The sequence below is a fragment of the Poecilia latipinna genome, unplaced genomic scaffold (genome assembly GCF_001443285.1).
Source record: "Poecilia latipinna isolate Pla-1442-1.1 unplaced genomic scaffold, P_latipinna-1.0 Scaffold31, whole genome shotgun sequence".
NCBI classification, from domain to species: domain Eukaryota; kingdom Metazoa; phylum Chordata; class Actinopteri; order Cyprinodontiformes; family Poeciliidae; genus Poecilia; species Poecilia latipinna.
Window position 1 is genome coordinate 57,773 of NW_015112647.1, and position 22,163 is coordinate 79,935.

The window sequence follows — 22,163 nt, forward strand, 5'->3', positions numbered from 1 at the left end:
CATCTTAATGCTGTTTTCGTTGAGCAAAGTAAGAGGGACGACCGCTCCAAGATGGCCGCCGTATTTCCTGCGCCGGAGCGGCCAATGTTGGGTCTACTCTTATATTATGTCTATGTTCTGGGACGCCCTCTACAGTCGGATTTCTCAATGGGAAACGGGAAGCGATTCCAACTACTCCCAGTTACGATTTGTAAGGCGAACTTTACGTTTCAAAATGGCCGCTCCTCACATCAACAATAGAAAGATGTGGCAGAAATATGTTAATTTTAAGTGACACACGTATTAACGTGCGTCTAAAATCAGTGTCACGTGTAGCGCCTACAAGATCTAAACTGGAGAAAAATTTAAAGTGGTGTTTGCTTGTGGAAAGTAAAGGTTAAAACTATGTCTGTTATGAGCGTCGCCATGTTGAAATTCCGACGCTGTTGCTTCGAGTCTGACGTCAAACCCAGCTCTGAGTTCCCACTTCTCAGGTTTACTAAAACGCAACATTACAACGATTGCTACAAAATGTTAGCATCTTCTGCTCCACAAGCTACCTGTGTTCATTATTTAGCTGTAATCTTTTGAAGCCCAGTTTCCTGTCTCCCCGTTTCTTCCAGACCACGCCTCTTTCTCTTGAAAACACCCGAATCAGCTCAGAAACAAAACGGTGTGTGTTTACATATTCTCCGTGAGCTCTTTGGCCCTCTTCACTCATAAACAAGCTCCCATTGTATGACGTGATACAAGCTGCAGAGAGCTAAGCAGCCATGCTCGGAGCAGAGCTCAAAGCCCAGCTTTATTCTGCAGCATGAAGGCGGCCCCACCCTGCGTTTCCTCTCTGTGACGTCACACAGTCCCAACTGTTCCTGCCTGCCTCACCTGCGCGTCACGCTGCTCGTGTCGAACCTGGACTTCTCAGCTCGGCCGCTTCGTGAACAAGGCGAGGCCGGGTGTGAAAGTGTGAGTCTGTGCAGCAGATGGAGGGCCGTGTTTTTGTTTGTCCCACTCCTTATTTCAGTTTGAGTTTAGCAATAATGCTCCAGATTCTGAACCAGCCTGTTAATCGCTTTAGTTGTGGCTTTTTGGTAACACTTGCCGGACAGTTGTGTCTCACGTTCCTGTCGCAGGAACCAAACATTTAATTCTGCTTTTCTTTAAATAAATATTTTTGAAAAATGCTTCTTAATTTATCAGTGGGTTTAAATCAACTTCTAATGAGCAAAAGTGCTCTCCAGAGGAAAGATATAAAAACACAAAATCTTACTAAGCATTTTGAGTTTCTTTCTGAGCAAATATCTTTATGTAATAAAATGTAATATTTGTTAAATGTTTCTCAATTGGTGACTGTGTGTTGTTTTCAGTGTTTGGTATTTACATTTACTCAGTTGCATCTACTTGAGTAACTTTTTAGGGGAAAATTAGAATTTTTTCAATGCACTTTTTTTTTTTTACTTTTACTTGAGTTGAAGTAAGTTATTGTACTCCAGTAACTTACTGGAGTACAATATTTGGATGCTCTATCCAGTTTTGGTTGTTTTTATGATGTGTGATGCCTTGTTGCTGAAATGTGCTTTGCAAATAGTGTTGATTGATTGATATTACACTTGAAATAATGCAAAACTAACCTGCAAGTAACTTTTCATCATGATATAAGAGCTCATTTTAATAATGCCTTGATATTTTTTTTAAGTATAACTCCACTTCCAAGACATTGTTATAAGTGAAATAATCTACCAGTGGAACAAGTGTTTTATTGATTTTTTTATTAATAAATTTTTGATTAAAACAAGCTCTTATTATCTTGATGAAAAATTCTTTATAAATTTGTTTAGTCTTATTTCATGTGTACTAAAATATTTACACCAGAATAGACCAAAACACTTGATAAGATTTTGTTTTTGCAGTGTGTTCTGTTTTATTTACAGGATGCCTGCTTGTTATATCCATATTGTTTGTTTTAGACTTTAGTATGTTCACATCCATGCAGTAAATTTCACAAACCTGTTTCCTGTTTAGCTTCACACATCTGGGGGTTTTTTTATTTGCAAAAAAGTGTATTTATTCAGAGACGGTGGTGTGTCATTAGAGTAGATCAATGTTGGCATGAACAAACCTCATTTAGTGCTACAGGGGAACTCGGAGTGTCGCGGCACACTTTGTAGTCTTGCGGACAGATGGGAGCAGGAGTGTGTACACATTTGGAGACAGTTAGCAATCACACCAAAACTCACACATAGAGAAGCTTAGAGTCACCATAGTCTTTTTTTGTTATTTACTGACAAGTTGATCTTTTTTTGCAGTAGCTTAAATTCACAGTAAAACGTAATAGAATCTAAGATTTCACTTAGCATATTCATTCAAAATCCAACACTAGAGAATATTAATAATTGGTCCCACAAGTTACACATTGCAGTAACCCTAAACACATTTTACCAAATATTCTTTGTCTAGTTTCTTGGGCCAATATCTTAGTACACTTAAAATAAGACCAAACAAACATAACAAGATTTTTTTAGCTTTCATAATAAAACATTTTATGCCATACATTTCTAAAACAAATAGTTTTTTGAAGCTGTAGTAGTTTCATTATGTAGAAATGTCAATTTGAAAGCTGTTTTGGTATTTATAAAAAAAAAATGATGAAGCCATCAGAGGAAAATTTTCAGAAACTTGGGAAAATATGCAAACTCCAAACAGAAAAACCAAAACTTCAAGCTCTAGAATTCTGAGTCCTTGTTTCAAAGTGTCAAAATTAACTCAATTTATATTTATTATTAACAATACAAATTCACCTTTCTAAAAACAGTCATGGTTACCATATTGCAGCCAGTTATGTTACAGGACTTCCACATAATTTGGATTCAATTTAACGCTATAGCTAAAATAAAGTCGTTTTTAGAAACCAGCGATATCCACAGAACTGTACACAGTACGAGACTGCCCCCTGGTGGTAAGAGACCCTCACAACTACTGACTCAGTTTTTCTCCTGACCTTTTCTCCCCACTAACACTTTCCATCAATGAGCAACATTATTGCTCAATAGGAAAACTATTTGTTTTGCCCTGTGGACATAGTAATTTGAAATACGTCTAGATGGTTCAGACTTCCTGGCTCAAACAGAAAAAAATGACCATCAAATAAATAAATAAATAAAAAACTTGGTAAAACTTTAAAACAGAAGCTCAGTGTGAACCCAGATGGATACTATTAATAATGGATGCTATTTGATGTTCTCTTCTGTGGAAACTATTAATTCAAGGACTCCCTTTCAGCTTTTTGTGCAGTAATCAGGCTTAAAGATTAAGAAAAACCAGGTTTAAAGTATTAAAGGCAGATTTTCCTTGTAATTAAGAAAACGTGCAAAGCATCTCTGTTTTAATAAAAAGTCAGGAGTAATTAATTAGGACAAACAATGGTGACATTTTTAATGAGTCATTGTGGTAGGATGATACTGCTGTTAGCTTCGTGGCTAACATTTTAATTGAGCTGGAGGTAAGCTCCTCCTTGTTTAACACGTTTTTTAAAGCATTATTATAGATGAGAAGTTTATCAAAATGGGTCTATTTATTCTTTAAATACAGTTTTGCTTAATCGATAAGTTATTTTCTCTTGACTTTTACCTCTATAGAAATTATATTTCGCTTGACCGTTGGCGGTTACCATAGCAACCAGTAACCGCGAGCTAGCTCGTCCTCGTTTTCTGTTGCCGTCTGTAACTGTGGCGTGATTTGGGATCAGTGGTATTTTCTGGACAAGTGTTATATTTTAACTCTTTTATTTTTTAGACAAATTTAATTAAATACAATGTTTTATGTGTAATTTCGCCATCTTTAAGCTTTTTAAAGCTTAAATAATGCAATATGAAGTAGATCCTTCCTGTCCATCCTCATTGGTTCAAGTAAACCTTTCAAACTTTTGAGCTACGTGACCACTGGGTCCTTTATTCATCTTTTCTGCATGCTTTTTGAGTTTTGTTTTCCTGCACCCAAAACGCATGAATCATCATGTCTGTAGAAGCTCGAATGATCAAGTCATCAAATGTAGCTTTACTGAAGCAGAAAATTATCTCAGTTGTTGGGCAACAAGAGTCAAAACCACTGACCTAACTACACTAGAGGGCAGCAGATCATAATTAAAATTCATTCATTCATAAACAGAAAGTGACACTTGAGTGTCTACCTTAGATTATTTTTCACCAAGCACATCATAATTTGATTATTTGAGATGCATTTCCTGTTAGCTTAAGCAACAATAATAATATCAGAGTGTTGGTCCTAGATTCTTCAGTGAAAAATCCAGTGTTAAAAAAATATAGGCGTTTTATTTCACCCTTATTTCATTTACTGACAACTTTGGTTTGTATTCACTTAAAATGTGATTTTACACAGCTGCTGTAGTTTAGTAGCAACCTTTATAAAAGTCTAAAAATCAGGGATACATTTAAAGTATGCAGTTCATTATCATCTTAGCTGACTGCTTTAACCAAATTCTTCAAGGTGATTCAGCTGCACTGCAGTAAGATGTTTCAATTTTACATCCATCGGTTGTAAAACTGATGTAAAAATTGACTGATCTCATTTTAGAGATCAGTAAATTCAATTAAACTTATGTTTATAGTTGTAGCTAAGAACTTTGCTCTTTGTTTGATGACCTGCTGAAGGCAGAGTTTCGAAAAGAACAGGAGTTTCTTAAAGTGGCAGAGGCCCAATTTCAAGTCGTTAAATTGAGAAGTCATATTTTTTTAAGTCATCTTTATATATACAGCATTTTTATAACAATTGAAGGCAGAGCTGGCCCAAGGCATATGCAAGTTAAGTGGCTGCCCGAGGGCCCCAACACCACCATGGGGCTCCCCAAGAAATCATATGATTTTATTGTAGTGTTTGCACATTGTGCACATTTTACAAATATCTTCTTACTTTTAAAACAAAAGATATTAAACTTGCTAACTTGTTTATGGTAAATTCAATATTTGTCTGCAGATGTTACCATTAAATATGCAACACTTAAATACCACTCTGCATTTCAAAATGCAAACTAATTAGAGCACAATGAGTACAATGTTGTAAGCATGGTACACATACTTACATCATGTAGTATAAGTCACATCTTGGTATGTGGGGCCCCGAATTAGAATCTGGTTAGGGCCCCAAAAGTCCTAGGCCGCCCCTGATTGATCGATTGTGCTATAAAATGGTACAAAATGGCATTATGTGCCATTTTGTAGCACAATGTATAACACTGCCCCTTTAAGCAATCTACAAGCCAAAATGAGCTCATAATAGTGACTTTGACTATTCCTGACAGCAGCTTATAGGTCACCTAACCAGTCTTTACCATAAGACCGGGTCAGTACTCAGGGAGAGGCGACTTGTCCTGCAGCTCTTCTGCTCTAAAAGCGGCCGTCAGAGAGACAGAGCTCCCTCTCTGTGAGGAAAGGCAGAGGGGAATCCCCTCTGGTGGATGCTGCAGAGATGATGAGAAGCCTTTTCATCCGCGCTGTTTCTCAGTCTCTCTGCGAGCTGCGTTAATTACAGGGCCCGGGGCCGCTCTTTGAGCTCACCGCGCTCCTCTTGAGAAACAGCCGCGCGTTTCATTCTCACGAGAGAAGGAGAAGAAGAAAAAACAAAAACAAACACAGAAGAAGGCGCACGCGCAGGAAGCTCGTGGAGCCCGTCTCGGGGAAATATTCCTGCGTGTCTTCATTGAGTTCAGCCCACTCTCCGCGCAGGACGTCAGCTGGTTTTAACCACCAGAACCGGGAGGATGTGGAGCGACGCAGCGCATGAAACTTTCTGCTGGAGAGGAGGAGAGGCGCGTCGCTTCGCGGAAACCATGGGAGACACTCACTAAACTCACTCCAGCTCGGACTCGCCATGGCTGTGGACGGTAGGAAGCTTTGTTTTCCTCTCCTAATCATTAATTTGTTCCTCTCTTTTTCAGAAAAACAAGCTGAATTGAGTAAGAGTGTGCAGTTCCGGTTTGTTCACTTGTCAAACCAGTTTCGTCGGGTAAATGCAAGCAGCTGGTAACAAAGCGCCTCCTGTGCGCTCTCAGAGAGATTCAGCTGAGGTCAAAGCATCCATTATCAGCCAAAAACTGGGTTGCTCTCAATCTATAGGGCACCGTACATAAACGCCTGCAGGGCACAATCTGCTGATGGACAGAGACAGGGTGCCGAAACGCGTAAATCAGCAACATCATCAAAGCTCTGGTCAGCTCGAAAGCTTCCTTTAGAGTCAGATCCAAGGTTTCTCAGAGGGAATTTTAATGTCAAAGTTAACCAAGAGGAGCTTTTATCTGTAGCGCTCACTCCAGTAAAATTAAACAAACAGTAATCAGGCTTCACTGAAGATGTTTGCTATTGGAAAAAAACAGTTTGTAGTTAATGAGGACATTTTCCTCCCGCAGAACAGAGAGAGAGAGAGAAAACAAGAGGATGTAAAAAGGGGTAAAAAACAAACAAACAAAAAAACCCTCTGACAAATGGGTTTAATTATGTGTTTTATAGCAGTGAAAGGGGCGTATTAGTGTTTACATCAGCAGAAGCACCATGAGCCAGAGCTCACATTTCAGCAAAGCTTCAAAGAAACCAGAATGGCATGCAGAGTTTTCTTAGATAACCTGATGATGAAGATGAAGCCTTAATGACTGCTGGACTGCTCAGCGGGAGATCCAGAATGACAGCGAGGAGAGGCACAGCGCTAAAAAAAAAAAAAAAACTCACCAGGACACTCTTTCATGAGCTGCTCAGAAACCAGCTCCCCCTCACTTCTCTTTTCCTTCTGGCCCTCCTTTCAAATTGTGTCAGTCAACTTTGTAGCACACACTGATACAGCTGCACGCATATTTTTCAAAGTGAGAAAATCCGTCCAATCTGGCTCATGAATCCGTAATGACCCACGGCTTTCTGCCAGAATCTGTGCCAGTAACAGCGTGTTTACTATAGTTCCGCAATCTTTAATTACTGGATGTGGAGAAGCCACCTGCTGTTGAGGGGGCTTGGATCTCTGCCTGCAGGCCTCCTCTTAATGATGAGAAATTGGCTTGTCTCGCTGCTCTGACATCTGCTTACCAGCCTTTCACTAAAGGTAATTGTAACACCTGAGCTCTGGATTTCAAAGACCTGCAGTGGTTAATGGAGCAGGTCAGATCAGGCATTTCATAATGACGTCAACTCTGAGTGATATGATTAATCAATATGATAAAATGTCTATTAATGGTATAGAGAGTTGTTACATTTACTTGAGAAACTTTATGGGAAAAATACTTTTAAGAGTATTTTTATTATGCTGTACCTTTGTACTTTTACTTGAGTAATTTTATTATGAAGTATCCATTCTTACTTGAGTAAAATGTCTGGATTCTCTGCCCAGGTAACTTCACTGAATGAAGAACAAGTTTCTTTTAACCAAAAATTCACCAGACACACATAGGCAGTTTTTGTTATTGTTTTACATTCATGGAAATAGATTGTAAAAAAAATATTATTTTTAACATTACCAACATAATTTTATATTTTGGTCCATCTGATAATTTAATTATTTTTAATGAATGAAGATTAATGATTGATCTTTTGATTAGTTACTCAGTTTTTGAGTAGTCTTTTTGTCCAAATATCGTTGTAAGCTTGAGTAATTTCTTGGATGGCCACTTTTTACTTTGAGTAAAAATATATTTTGGTGGTGTTACTATTACCTGAGTACAATTTTTTGGGTACTCCACCCACCTCTGATGGTTTGTTAGAACAAAATCGGTTACAATCGATTAACTAATAACGTCCGCGTAGACCTTCTTTTATTGTTGTAGTTTGCCCGCCATCCAGCAGGGGGCGCCGCAGGTCATTCTTAAGTGGAGCCGTTGACGCAGAAACAAAGATGGCGGCGGGCAGTAGCATAACGGGAAAGTGGAACTGTCCAAACAGAGTCCGGTGTGGGATAGAAAATGCACTTTATGAGGTTCTGTTTAGACTTATTAACACTCGATAAGTTCTTTAAGTTACAGCCTTAGCAGAGCTCATTCAGCTGAAGTGCATTACTGAGCTTCATCAACTATATTAAACAAACTGTGCTACAAAGGTGAGGATGTGATGAATAGAAAAGTGGAGTATGTTTATTAATGTGAGAAAATCACAGTTTTCTGTTTATTTAGTCAATATTTATCAGAGCTGACGCAAAATAATGCTGAAATTACAAAATGTTCGCTACAAATTTACCGGAAGACGGTCATCCCTCTTGATACAAAAGAAAATGTCCGTTTCGAAATTAGTCGTTAACCCGACCTACAACTTCAGTCAACTTTAGATGAAGCCATTAATTAATCATCTGTATCACAAGCCTTTTGTTTTTAAGGCACTTATAATCTAAATCTGGTTGCTTTACTCCTTCTCCTGTTGCCTCTCCAGCTGCCTCCAGTTTCAGTTTCTGCAGGCCCGCTGTGGAGTACAGGGCTCTGCCTGAGGACTTCAAGCACCAGCTGAGTCGGCGGACAGGTGGGAACCTAACCTGGCATGACGGCCGAGGACAGAAAACGGCTGGGGGAAGAACCGTGAAGCTTCTGCAACAGCCGGGCACGGAGGTCCTGCAGGTACAGAGACCGACATGATCTCAGCGTCAAACACCTGCGTCCACGTAATACCTGTCTGTCATTACGCTCATGTTGGAGATGTACAGGACTGGTTTCAGCTAATATTTACAGTCTTAAGAAGAAGAGAGAACTCACTGTTCTGATTCCAGGGTTTTGGATAAAAATGGACCAGATCCAAGTAAATATAATATGGTCTTTACCAGGTTCTAAACATGATTTAAACGTGAAATAATTTATATAAACACACAACAGATTCTGTACTGTTAGTATTTGTTAGTAATCTCTGGCTAAATGTGAAAGTTGTGACAAGATTCATATGCAGAGCTGAAAAATCAGAAAAAGGTTTGAATTTGGTTGAAACTTTGGAGAATGGAGAAATGTTTGCATTTCTAGACTTTATCTTCTATCCCAAACTGAAACTTTAATCAATCAATCAATCAATCAATCATGCATGCATGTTTTGTTTTAACATAAATGTCAATTTCACCAAATGTGGAAAAATCTTACTGACAAAAAGCTGATCAGACTTAATGAAGTGTAAAAGCATAAAAAGTAAAATCTGCTCTAATGTTGCTGTTTTATATTACATGAAATCCATTTATTTTATTTCAATTTATAGATAAAAATATCTATAAATTAGGTGTGAGCTATATGGGCCTAAAGTTTTATTACAACATTTTCTGTTATCATGATAACAATAAAAATAAAAGCTACTTATTACTGTTATCATATAAACAGTAATAACAGTAATAAGTAGCAACTTATTACTGTTATCATATAAACAGTAATAAGTTAGTTATTACTGTTATATCACATAAAGAAGTTTGAATTGTATGACTAAGCTTCATGCAGTAACTGCTTCTAATCATATTTTCAAATTATTATTTATTGAACTAACAGTGAAGAAAATAGTAAGACTATAAGTTTTAGGGGTCTAAACATCATTAATTGGGATTTATAGTGATTCTTATTATAATTCTTATCATGATAAATGTTTCATGATAAATGATAAACGATACAATAAATCTCAGAAGTTGTTTCTACATCTGGGGTGTCAAACTCATTTTCATTTTGAGTTGTATCAAAAATCTGAAAGTTCTTAAAGGGCCGGTGGTGCCACAATATATTGATAAAACCAATTAAACTGTTAAAATATCAATAAATAACTGTTCCTCCAGGATTTTGTGATGTTGGAGGCTTTTCTGTAAACATTCTCACTTTTACAATGTCTGTACTGATGTTAAATGTTAATTTTTATTACTCTATCAATTACATACTACAACTTCACTCTATCAGTTACATACTACAGAAAAATCTCTCAAAGTCTCTCAGTCAGATCCGTTAGAGACTGTCCCGAAGTTCTCTATGGGAGAGGAAAGGAGGAAGAGGAGAAGGAGGAAGAGGAGAAGGGGTTTCACACCCAGTTCTAGGATGAATATCCAAGCGGCCACAGAGGACCTTAGCTTTAAGCATTATGCTTCATCTTTGCCTTTAGGTGGCCAGGGTTTAGGTGTCCATTCAGTCTTGGGTCTGCTAAGTACTGCTGCCTAGCAGTACTGCTAAGGAGGAGTACTTATTACACTCCTCCTTAGCAGTAATTTGCAATAAAATTACTGCAGTAAAATCAGAAAAAATGCAAAGATTTGTTGATTTCGTGTGAATTTTGCAGATTTGTGAAAACCGGAAGATCTTATTGATGTAATTTGGAGTTTAAAGGGCCGCATAAAAAGCTACGGTGGGCCAGATGTGGCCCCTGGGCCTCGAGTTTGACACCTGTGTTCTACATCAACAATTCTGGGCATGAATTCATAAGCAGCTAATTTGGACCGGCCATCAGATTTCAACGACCCTCTCAAGCTATTTAAACACACGGAGAGCTCCTAGAAATGAGGAACAGGTACGGCTAGAGGATGTTGAACCAAATGAGATGCAAATCTGATGATGTCCACTCCTGAGTTTATGGACAGAGGTTGTACATGTGTATTTGTGGTGCCACTCTGGCATCTTGTTGGAGGCTTTTCTGTAAAACTTTGTTGCCAGAGAAAAAAGAACACAAACACAAAAACCCATTCATTCCTCCCAGAGCAGCTGCCTCTGCTCTCACTGCTGGATTCAGACAACTCCTCTGCTGATACATTTTTTTTATTTAAGTCAAATTCCTTTTCATTATGTTGTCAGAACTTATTTATCGAACTCCGCCACTCGCAAATATGAGAGATTTTGCTTGGCTGCAGACATTTGCCTCATTATTGTAATTACGCTGCAGCTGCTTTTTATAATCCTGGCTTTTCCTTTTTGATCGCAACTCTGATCGCTGCAGCTGCAGAGTCGATAACGTCGCTTTTTCTGACTGCTGGATGTGATTTGAACATATTCCCTTGTTTTGTTTTGTTGATTTTTTTCGGTCAGAATAATTGAGTGCCTGTGCCAAGAGGCCAGAATAAATGCAGCAATTCCCACTCTTAATGACTCTCCTTGTATAAATAAATACATTTTTGTTGGTATAGTAGCATAACTTGGAAACTTCAATATTAAATTTGATTACATTCAAATCCCACATTAACAGAAATTAATTTTTTTTTCTCAAAATCACAAGTTTTAAAGTTCTTACCATCTCTAACAAACAACCAAGTTTATTTGTTTAAGTAACAAGGCAGTTCAAAGTGCAGGAAAACATTATGAACACATCATATCGTCAATAATTGTGAAAATCAGTAACAAACGTTACACTTTGTCGAGTGCCATTGTTAAAATCATCAACACACATCAAATATGTTGCTCAGTGTTTTATTATGGTTCAAAATATTAAATATTATTTGCTAAACAGGAGGGTTTTTAGTCTTGATGTTTCAGGAACTCAGTGTTTCAGCGGTTTTGCAGTTTTCTGGAAGTTTGTTCCAGATTGGAGGTGCTTAGCGAGTCCAACAGAACCCATATCAGTTTCTTTAGCTGCTGGCTGTTTGGCTGGATGATTATTTATTTATTTTGCCTCCAGACATTGAGCAGGATGTGAAGAGGCTAAAAAAAGTAACAAAAGGTTCCTGTTGGAAACCTGAAGCAGAAAGTGGCACTTCGGGGTCGCTAAGTGCTGTGGCTAAGCTAATAGCAGCATAATTAGCCGTGCATTAAGAATAACCTAAGCCACTCTAACGGTAAATGTTATAAAAAAAAAGAGCCTTTTCCACTGGAGAGGAGCCTTTAAAAACCTCCCATTAGGAAACATCAGTAAACCTGATACTCTGTTTGAACAGAGAACTGCTTTAATTCCTCACTACATTAATTCATTTGATTTTGGTTCATATGGACATGATAGAAATTAATTTGGCTGGAGATGATCGCCTCACCTAAGATCCAGGTATCTGAAATTGGTTTATGACTAGACTGTATTAGTAAATTTAGATATTTATAATCATATTTTGAATATACAAAATACCTATAAGAGATTTGCATTTATTTTACATATTATGAGAATAACGTGCAACAATAAAGTCAAAATAGGACGAGAATAAAGTTCTGGTATTACAACAATAAAGTCATCATTTTCTGACCTTGTTCTCGTATTTTTCCAACTTTATTCTTATATTATTCTGACTTTATTTTCTTAATATTCCAACTTTATTCTTTCAATATTTTTACTTTATTCTCGTAATATTTAGACTTTATTCTCGTAATATTTTTACTTTATTCTCGTAATATTTACTTTATTCTCGTAATATTTACTTTATTCTCGTAATATTTACTTTATTCTCGTAATATTTTTACTTTATTCTCGTAATATTTAGACTTTATTCTCTTAATATTTTTACTTTATTCTCGTAATATTTTTACTTTATTCTCGTAATATTTTTACTTTATTCTCGTAATATTTTGACTTTATTCTCTTAATATTTTGACGTTATTCTTGTATTATTCTGACTTGATTGTGGCATTATTTTGACTTTTTTCTCCTTATACATTTTTTTCTTAGTGTGTCCCTAATACTCTGTCGTAGGAATCGGATCTGTTCTGATAAAAATCTGAGGTTTTCTTTGTAATCCGTGTCGCTCAGCCCAAGATGGACGTTGTGATGTCTTGTTGAGGAAAACCGTCTTTTCTGCTGGTCTGCATCTTTTCCTCTGTGCAGAAAATCATGACTAGAATAAAAATCCCAGTCCAACAAACCCTCCTCCTTTGTGGCTAATGGACACTTTGTTAGCAAAGAATGGGAGCTGCTCTCCCCCAGCGGGACGGCGGCTCTTACCGCCTTTTAGCTTTAAATAGTGCAGGTCTTCCAGCGCTCACACTTTGCTGCTGCACCACTGTGTCTGTTTATTGAGAAACGGAAATTATTGCGCCAGATAGCATCCAGTCGGCCAAGCCGGTCTCGTTTCCCTCCTAGTTCTTTGTGAAGCCCGGTCAGAAGCGTGAGCGGTTCCAGCTTAAATTAAAGTCTCTTGTTATCTGATGCAGCTTTGTCTCCTCACACGGTCAGTGTTGTCGGCAGCCGCGGTCCATTTATGCTGTGAACTGGCCTCATTTACAGCCCGCGTTTACAAGTCGGCTTTGTCTCCAGCCCATGAAAGGCGGTTTAAAAGGCCTTTAGGAGCTGAAGCTAAAGCTGCAAACAGAACTGGGCTGGGCTGATAACAGAGTCGCAGGCTTTGCTTTGTTTGCCTCTTCTCTTCTGCAACACACACAAAGCAGCGGCTGGTTTATTTTCGTCTTATGGAACGTGAACTTAATCGTTGCTACGCGGTTGTGCGGCTCTATGAGCAGCATTATTACTGCTTGCACACTTCACTTTCATCTTTTACATGTCGTCCTTTCATTTACTCTTCATGTATTCATCATCCGCGCTCTTTTGTTCCTTCCCTGGAGGCTCAGAGCCGCAAAATGTTTCATTGTGGAATATTAAACATCCTTACTCAGGATGTTCAATATTAAGGATTAAGTAAGGATTAAACATTCTTAGATTTAAGAATTTTGACTTAAATCTAAGAATTCTGACATTTATTTCTCCGAATTCTGACTTTAAATTCAAAATTCACTTTTTTCATAAAATTCTGACTTTGACAATGAAAATTCTGACTTTTTTCAGAAAATGTTCACTATTTCTGAAAATTCTTCCTGAACATTTTTTTTCTCAAAATCCTGACTTTTTCCTCAGATTCCTGACTCTAATCTCAGAATTATAATAGTTGAAATTGTTTATGCACCGTCAAGCAAATCTAATCTTAAAACTAAAGTCTACCAGATAAATTTGGGACTATCTTACAGAGTCTATAAAATGCAGGTTTACAAATCCTATAAGCATGAAGAAACGGGTATATTATTTTCATAATATAGCCGTTCTTATAGGATAAAGAAAATCAGAGTTGGAGTAAAAGCCAAACTTACTAAACTTTAGAACGGACTTTCTTATGAAAGACAACAGGATTACTGGTGTACAGTTTTTACATCCTGGACATTTTTAAAGCTACTCACCACCCAGACTTTAACTCAAACCTAATCAAACTTCCCCCAGATGTTGCTTGGGACATGCAGAACGCGTTGGGGGCAGTTTTACTTTTTGTTATTTTGTTTAATTGCAGGTCTCGTCTACCACATAAAAACAAGCCTCTCCACATGTGCATTCCTCTGATGACATCACATGAGGTTCAAGGAAGCTGATTGTCCTGATTTCTTCTGAGTACATCTTGTTTTTTTCTCTTTTTATTGCTTGTTTTTTTTTTTTTTTTTATCAAATTCCTCCCTCACAGACGTTTCCTTTTAATCTGCAACCAGAAGTTGGGTTTGTGTGATAAAACACATGGAGGTTGTTTATGAATAAGACTTTAAAAGTCAGATTTCATCTCTGAAGAGTTTCAGTGATTACTTGGTCAGTTTTCAACAATAACATTCATGTTTTCTGCAGAACTGAAAACAGTTGATCGTCAGCCGTTTTCTACTGATTCCAGCTCCATTTCTGTGCCTCTTGTGATGTCATCGACTCAATTACACACAACGAAGAATTTCATAAATCCATATGACAATAAAGTCTTAACAGAAGGAGAATAAAGTTATTTTATGAGAACTCCAGCATAAAAAAATAATGTAATGCTATCACTTTATTCTTGTATTATTTCAGCTTTATTCTCGTACAGTTAAAATCAGTGCTGACCAACTATTAAGCCGTGTTGGTCAGCACTAGTGCATACAATATGTACGTAACGTGAATGTTTGTGTTTCATCCCAGTGGCCTGTGCTTGATTTTTCTACAGCACATGCAGAGACTCTGCATTCTGGTTCTGGTTGTCAGAGTTCAGCCTAAAATTAAATTCAGATCCACGACAGATTGAAAACTCTTCAGGAACGTTTGTGTTTCTGCATACATTTCAGATGCATTTCCAATATCTGGCAAAAAGCTTGCAAACATGACTGTCTTCAGGACTGTGTTGTGACCCGTTTCTGCAAGTAAATGTTTCTGTTGGTCAGTCCTGCAAATCACCTTTGAACAAAGCAGCTTACGTTCTGAAGTGGTGGTGGTTTCCCTCATGAATATAAATGACTTTTTCAGCCTTTATGCTCGGCTGCAGCCGTCTTTTCCACAAAGCGCGAGGTCGCAGTAAACATTTAAAAGTTGAGCTACATTTTCTCTTACTTTGTCCTGAAAGTTTTGTTGCTTGTCTATTTTTTTTTTCAGTACCGCTCCAGTGACAATTACGGCATCTATCACACGAGTCCGACGCAGCCCAGCCTGATCCGGCCCGTCGTCCTCTGGTCGCAGCAGGACGTCTGCAAATGGCTGAAGAAACACTGTCCGCACAACTACCTGACCTACGTGGAGGCATTCTCACAGCACGCAATCACAGGTTCACCCGTCAGAAGACACATAATCACCTTTTTAAAGTCATCTGACAATAAATCAGGCTAAACTTTCCCGGTTTAGCTCAGAATTTTCAGTTTCTTTAGAGAATTTACAAAATTACATAAAATCAAGGGTTTTAAGACTCTGATTTGGAACCAAGAGTTCAACATTTGTTACATTTTCAGCTGCTGTGGTTCACTTTCACACTGCGCTGTCAAACGATCCAAACTAATTAAAAAATCTGTTCCCCTCCTCTCCTGTGGGGGCGCTATACCAAGAACCACTGAAGGAAATGACACAAAAACCTCAGAAGCAGAGGTTATATAAAATAAATAAAAATGGTGTAGCAGTTGTAGGATTTCTTTTTTGTTTTTTGTGAAAGACCACAAGTCGTTTCTCCCTTTAAAGTTAGACTTGTCGAAACACAAGTCTAACGTTTGGTTGTATTTACCCAGAATCCTCTACACCAGTGGTTCCCAAACTTTTTCTTCTGCGCCCCCCCAGTGGTTTCCAAACATTTTCCCATCCAAAAGCAAGAAATGGACTATAATGCAGGGCATTCTGGGTAATGGCAACCAAAACAAACATGCCAGCAGCAGAAATGGTCTTTTACCAAAGACAAAAGAGAAATTCCACAACCACTAAAATCTGACGCTTCTCCATTTTGTTTACATTTTATGAAAAAGGAAGTTGTGCTCAGTGTCTTCTTCTGAGAGTTTTGTATTGTTTTCTTCAGTGGTTCTTGACGCAGCGCCCCCACAGGTGAGGAGGGGAACAGGGTTTTCAATTAGTTTGGATCTTGCTAACCACAGTAGATGAAAATGTAACAAATGTTGCAACTTTGGGCTCTGGTCAAACCGAATCTCCCGGACTATCAAGTGTGAAAACATCCGTAGATTAATTTTCTTCAGAATAGTGGAAAAGCCTAAATGATAATGTAAAGTCTTCTGAAAGCAGCTTTCACTTTGCAGGCCGTGCTTTGTTGCGTCTAAATGGGGAGAAGCTGCAGAGGATGGGTTTGGTGCAAGAGACGCTTCGGCAGGAGCTGCTGCAGCAGGTGCTGCAGCTCCAGGTGCAGGAGGAAGGGCGCAACCTGCAGCTGCTCAGCAGAGGTAAACGGGGGCGTCTTCAGGGTCCCTTCAGACATTTTCACACAACAAAAACAAAAATCTGTAGTTTCTGCAGCCATATTTATTAAAATCAAAATAATATTGGAGCATTAATTGGAATGAATTTGTTTTTTCTGCCATTAAAAAGAGAAGTTCTCTTGTATTTTCTCTCCTTCTGGACGTTTCTCCTGACACGTCTCCTCTCTGGTCTCCAGCGGTGAGCTCACAGCTGCAGCTCAGGCTCCCTGCTGTGCAGAACATGATTGAGCTGCAGCTGAACAAAAATCTGGACAAAACCTGAGAAAATAACTCGAGACGCCGATCGATTGTTTTTATCCTGCTTTTACATTTTCACTTTCATTCTCCCATCTTAGACTGAGATAACAGAGGTGAGGTTATCCAAGTAGTTTGAAAGTTTTCTGACTTTAAAAGTTTAATGTTGTCTTTTTAATTTACCAGATAGAAACGAAAAGCACCAATTTCCCTTTTGTACTTTTTTCATTATGCCAGAAACAAAAATTTAAATATGTTTACTGAATGTTTTAGTTGCTTGACTTGTCATTTTTGCAGAAATTTCAATTTAACAAAAAGTAATAAGTAAATCAATTAAACATTTACATTGTTTCTATAATTGTGATATTAATTTACCCTGATCCCTCAGTCTTCATTTGATGCTTTGTTTTGCACTTTTTGACTGTAGTTTTATTATGTTCACCAACTCTGAGGAAATAGCGATAATAAAGAATTGTTAACTTAAAACAAGCTGCTATATTGTGCTTTAAAGTTACTTGTCAGTTTTGTCTTATTTCATGTGTACTAAGATATTTGCAGTAGAAACTGGTCCAGAAAAACTCTGTAATATTTTGTGTTTTTGCCGTAGAGGCTCAGGGTAAAGTTTCCACAGCCTGTGATGATGTGGGGAGCCGTGTCATCAGCTGATGTAGGTCCAGTGTTTTATTTAGTCCAAACTGAGTTCAGCTGGAAAGTTTAGAGCGTTTACATAGCGGTTTACTCTGAAACAATACCAGAAACCCTTAAAACACTGAAGAATTGTGTAACCTAAACAGATCTACATAGTCTTGGATATTTTGCACGGGCTTAATAAATCATTCCACACAGCATGTCCAACATAAACGCTGTAGAACGTTTTAATATGAAAGGTTTAAGGTTTAACAACCTTACGGAGCCATTCTGTCTGTAATATCTTATCTGTTTTCACCCTGGCAGATGCAGTAGATATGAAATGATGGGGGCAGAAAAAATGTCTGTACAGTTTATCTTTCATGTATGGACGAGTCAGAAAAGCAAACAACTAATGTAACTGCTCAGCCTCACACAGCTTGTAGTGCCTGAACTCTCGTTTGATTAAAAATAATTGGTCAGTTAACCTCATCATAGCTGGTAAACTAGTGGTAGAATAAATAACAGCCATTTAAAGGGAACCATTACAGAAAATTCTCAGTTTTTATATTTACATTTGGGTCTCAGCTGCTTCTAAAAACAACCCAAGTGGTGAAAAAAAGCACCTAGTTGTTTCCAGCATTAAGTTAAAGTTTTTTTGGTGTCTGGAAAATGAGCCGTTTCAAAACCTTCCCAATTATCAAGTCACGCTTGACAGGCACTGTGCTGTTACCTAGCAACCCCAGCCGAGCTCAGCCTCGTTTAGCAACGCAATTGGAGCTCCAGCATATTTGGACAGCCGGTTTTACCTCTGTATGCGCTGTACAATGGCTGCTGGAAAACACAAGAGTTTTTATTTTTTGTTGACTTACCATCCAGAAGCCACTTGCTGCATTCTTGTTGTTTGTGCAGGAGGCTCAACTAAAGCTTTTCAAAGATGTACGGTTTTATAATTGCTCGTCTGTTTGATCCCATTTTCATGTTTGAGTGTAAACGTTGAGTTTCGGGGCTTGGCCAGCAGCAGCTTATTTGGATTTAAAGTGATAAGAGGCCATAAAACAGCTTGTTCTAAAAGGAGCTCAAAACTGAAATCTTAGAATAATTTTGTTAAAAAAAATATGAAGAACATGTTTTGTATAGACCATAGATCTTTCGTAAACTGATCAGGGAACCATAACAGGTCAGCTTTAAAGAAAAGAGAACATTTAACAGTGCTCACCTCTCATTCTGTGGCTTTTTTTCAATGTTTAAAAAAAACAACATTGTGCTGTTTTTCCAGAGCATTGTAAGATTGATTGTTTTCTGTCTGTTCCCTGGCAACTGCTCAGAAACAAACCCCCCTTCTGTCTTTTTCAGTGACAGCAAATTGTTGTTTTTACACTTTGTTACGGCGCAGGCTTCACCAACAAGCTCTAACATGTCAGACGGGTCGGTTGGTGGATTTTTCCTTTGTGTGTGAAGCCGTCCCAGCTGTTTCCAATCATACTGCCTGGATGAAATAAGAAGCAGCTGCTTGCAGCTGGGACACCGAAAAACAACTGCGCTGAATGTTTCTGATGGTGTTTTTATTCTTCTAGGTTCTTTTGGAAGAATATCTTAGCTGGAGAAACCAGACGCTCCGATGAGGAATAAATCCATCTGAGCTGCAGAATGGTGTTGAACGATTTTAATTCAACATCGACATGACGGACAGACGCCATCTTTACAGACTGTGAACTGTGATGAGAAAAGCATCATGACAATCTGATCTAATGTTGTACTGCTCTGATTTCTGTTTAATTATTATATCCATGTGTATCTTTAAACACTGTCTGAATTTTTATGTCAAAAATTTAATTATTAAACAAAACTATTAAAGTACTGGTGCTTCTTTGTGTGTCAGTTGTTTTGAGATGTGAGATGGACAGAGTTGGGTTGTAACTAGCTACATTTACTCAGTTACATTTACTTAAGTAACTTTTTTTTTTAAAACTAAACACTTTTAGGAGTATTTTTACTACACTGTACTTTTTACTTTTACTTGAGTAATTTGTTACGAAGTATTTCTACTCTTTACTTGAGTAAAAATAAAAATTCATCATACTGCAGTTTTTGTTAGATTAAGTTCTCTTTTTTTTTACTTTTTATTTTATTTTACTTTGTTACTTGTATGACTTATTGTCATCCACTTGTATGACAATAAGTCCACTTGTATTTTGGTCCACCTGATTATGTAATTTTTAAATATTAAATGATTAATAATTTGATCAGTTACTCAGTACTTGAGTAGATTTTTTTTTTTTTACCAAATACTTTTCCTCGGGAAATTTCTTGGATGCCTACTTTTACTTTTTACTTGAGTAAAAATAAGTTGAAGTAGCGTTACTCTTATTTGAGAACAATTTTTATCCGCTCTGCCCACCTCTGGAGACAGATTAATGATGATGGTTGTGATGAACTACATTACCCATAATCCCCCAGCGTTCCCAAGACGGACTCCATTCAAGGCTGCAGCCGATGCAGGATTCCGGCGGATGCAGAGACAGAAAATAATGACTTCCCGCTCGGACAGGTACACCCCGCTCCCATTCGTTGCTTTTACCTGGTTTTAAATGACAAACACAGGAAAGCAAATAATTACGCGTTTATTAACCGCATCCATTCCGCAGCAGCTTGGTTATCCTGTGACGTAACGCTGACCACATTCACACTGACGCGCTTTGTTTCTGCTACTTCATCCAAACAAAACATCTGTCATCCATATGTGACAACAGCTGCGACTAAATATTTATATTATTGTGTCTTTATTAGTTCACTTACATCGTTGTTGATCAAACACGGAGTTAAAAGTAAGTGATGGGAATTACGTCACGGCATACGTCACAGATAGGTAGGAAACCTCTAGATTTCCATCCACCAAGAGAATAACATGAATCTGTCTGTGTTTTGGGTTCATGATTAAAATATTCATTCAGACTGAATTTGTTATTCTGTAGTTATACTGCTTGTGTAACTTTTTTTATTTTGGTCTTTTAAATAAAACAATTTGCTTATAACTTTATATTTTTGTCTGATGACGTTTTAAATATTAAATCAGATGTTCTGAACATTTGAACAGAATATTTAAATAAACATATGTCGTTATACAATTTTTTTGGTACTATACTAGCAGTAGGCGACATTGGAATTTTATCACAATATTTTGTAGTACTATTACCGTTATATTACTATTACCATTTGTTTCTTTTTTTATTTGTTGTTAGATAACAGATTATGAAACACTTACATGGTACAGCTGGTTGGTACTATAGTGACATTTACTTGAGTAACTTTACTACGCTGTAGTAATTTTATTATGAAGTATTTCTACCCACTGAATGACAAACATGTTTTAGCCAAAGTTTCACCAGACACAGACACACATCTACAGTTTTTGCTGAAATTTGATACGTTTTTTCTTATTTTTTTGTTACTTATATGAATTATTGTCATTTTCATCCTTAAAATACCAAAATTTCCACTTAACTTTATGTTTTAGTCTGTCTGATTATGTAATTTTATTCAGTGATTGATAATTTGATCAGTTACTCAGTACTTAAATAGACATTTTACCAAATACTTTTTCACTTTTACTTGAGTAATTTCTTGGACAGCTACATTTTACTGTTACTTGAATAAAAATATTTGGCCACAACACTGTGACAGTTTTAACAAATATGTAATAATCATATTCTTTATAAGAGTTACTGCCGTTTTAAGTGTTTAAAATAATAATAAAAATATGCGGTTAATTGATTAATCATCAGAATAATCGATAGATTACTAAAATAATCATAGCTGCAGGCTTAATCTGATGTGTTCTGGACTCGGCGGTCATCCGGCGAAGAGCACCTGGTCCTCTTTGCGTTTCCAGGTGTCTCTATTTATACCAGCCGAGCGGCTCTTTTCCGTCAGTGATCCTCTTAGCGTCCCACGCTGTGGCAGCAGCGTGGAGCAGCTTTTCCAGTGATAGTTCAGGCTGCAAGCCGAGCTGTAGCCTGAACTGCACACAGCAACAGGTTCCTCCACCTTGTTTCGGGGAGGTTGCCACGGTAACCGAGCGGCTAGAGAGCAGCGAGATGTCAAGCGGATCGGATATGTCTCTGCTTGACTGCACCGGAGCCCGAATCTCCGGGTGCTGGTCACTGAGAAGCGACCGCAGGTAAGCGCTGACTGGACCGTGTTGTTGCTCATCACCGGTGGGAGGAATACTTTCCCACATGACGGTTTTCATATGTGGAGAGATTTAAACGGCCTCCAAACGCGGTGTGGTAAGAGGTCAGAGGTCAGGGGCAGTGCAGGATCTGGATGTAGGTGTGGGATTAATTTGGCTCGGTGTCTCAGATTCAAATGGGAAAGTCATTAGTTTTCATTTCCATTCATGTCTCATAAAAAATGAGAAAGAGCCCGAGTTTAGCTAGCAGCACTGCTAGCTACATTCAGGCTAACTGTAGCTGCTATGAGGGCTGGGCGATAAATTGACTACCGTATACCGATTGATTGAATATTTGTCTTTTGGCGATTTAATTTTTGTAAAATCTGGGCTTTTTTTTTTTTTTTTTACTTTAGTTTTACCAACTCACTCCTTGGATTTCCAGAGTTCATAGCAGCACTCCCAGGGCGGCCATCTTGTTTGCCATGCTTGTTTTCGTTTTATTTTGACTTTGAATGGGCTCTTTGCACCTAAGGCGTTAACGTCACATCTCCAGGAGCTAATGCGGCTCACTTTTTTCCGCTT

The 22,163-nt window shown here is 37.9% G+C and overlaps 2 protein-coding genes and 1 long non-coding RNA gene across 4 annotated transcripts in view; 2 read left to right on the top strand and 1 right to left on the bottom strand.

Moving 5' to 3' along the window:
• Positions 1-5,243: 5,243 nt before the first annotated feature.
• On the top strand, positions 5,244-19,267 carry samd10a (sterile alpha motif domain containing 10a). Its single transcript, XM_015040727.1, has 5 exons — positions 5,244-5,875; positions 8,391-8,572; positions 15,234-15,402; positions 16,370-16,510; positions 18,985-19,267. Exons 1-5 carry the CDS (start codon positions 5,863-5,865, stop codon positions 19,005-19,007), a joined length of 528 nt encoding a protein of 175 aa, XP_014896213.1. The 5' UTR covers positions 5,244-5,862; the 3' UTR covers positions 19,008-19,267.
• LOC106952567 (uncharacterized) overlaps positions 16,998-22,163 on the bottom strand; it is a 28,094-nt gene continuing 22,928 nt past the window's right edge. The window contains exon 2 of the long non-coding RNA XR_001426014.1: positions 16,998-18,492. This is a non-coding gene — a long non-coding RNA (uncharacterized LOC106952567). The remainder of the gene's footprint in view (positions 18,493-22,163) is intronic.
• uckl1a (uridine-cytidine kinase 1-like 1a) overlaps positions 19,888-22,163 on the top strand; it is an 18,320-nt gene continuing 16,044 nt past the window's right edge. Inside the window, exon 1 of one of the 2 annotated variants that reach the window (XM_015040691.1) lies at positions 19,888-19,958. In XM_015040691.1, coding sequence (XP_014896177.1) covers positions 19,921-19,958 — 38 coding nt within the window. In that variant the 5' untranslated portion in view covers positions 19,888-19,920. Of the gene's footprint in view, positions 19,959-21,284; positions 21,588-22,163 lie in introns of those variants that run through there. The other variant, XM_015040683.1, reaches the window with a different exon arrangement.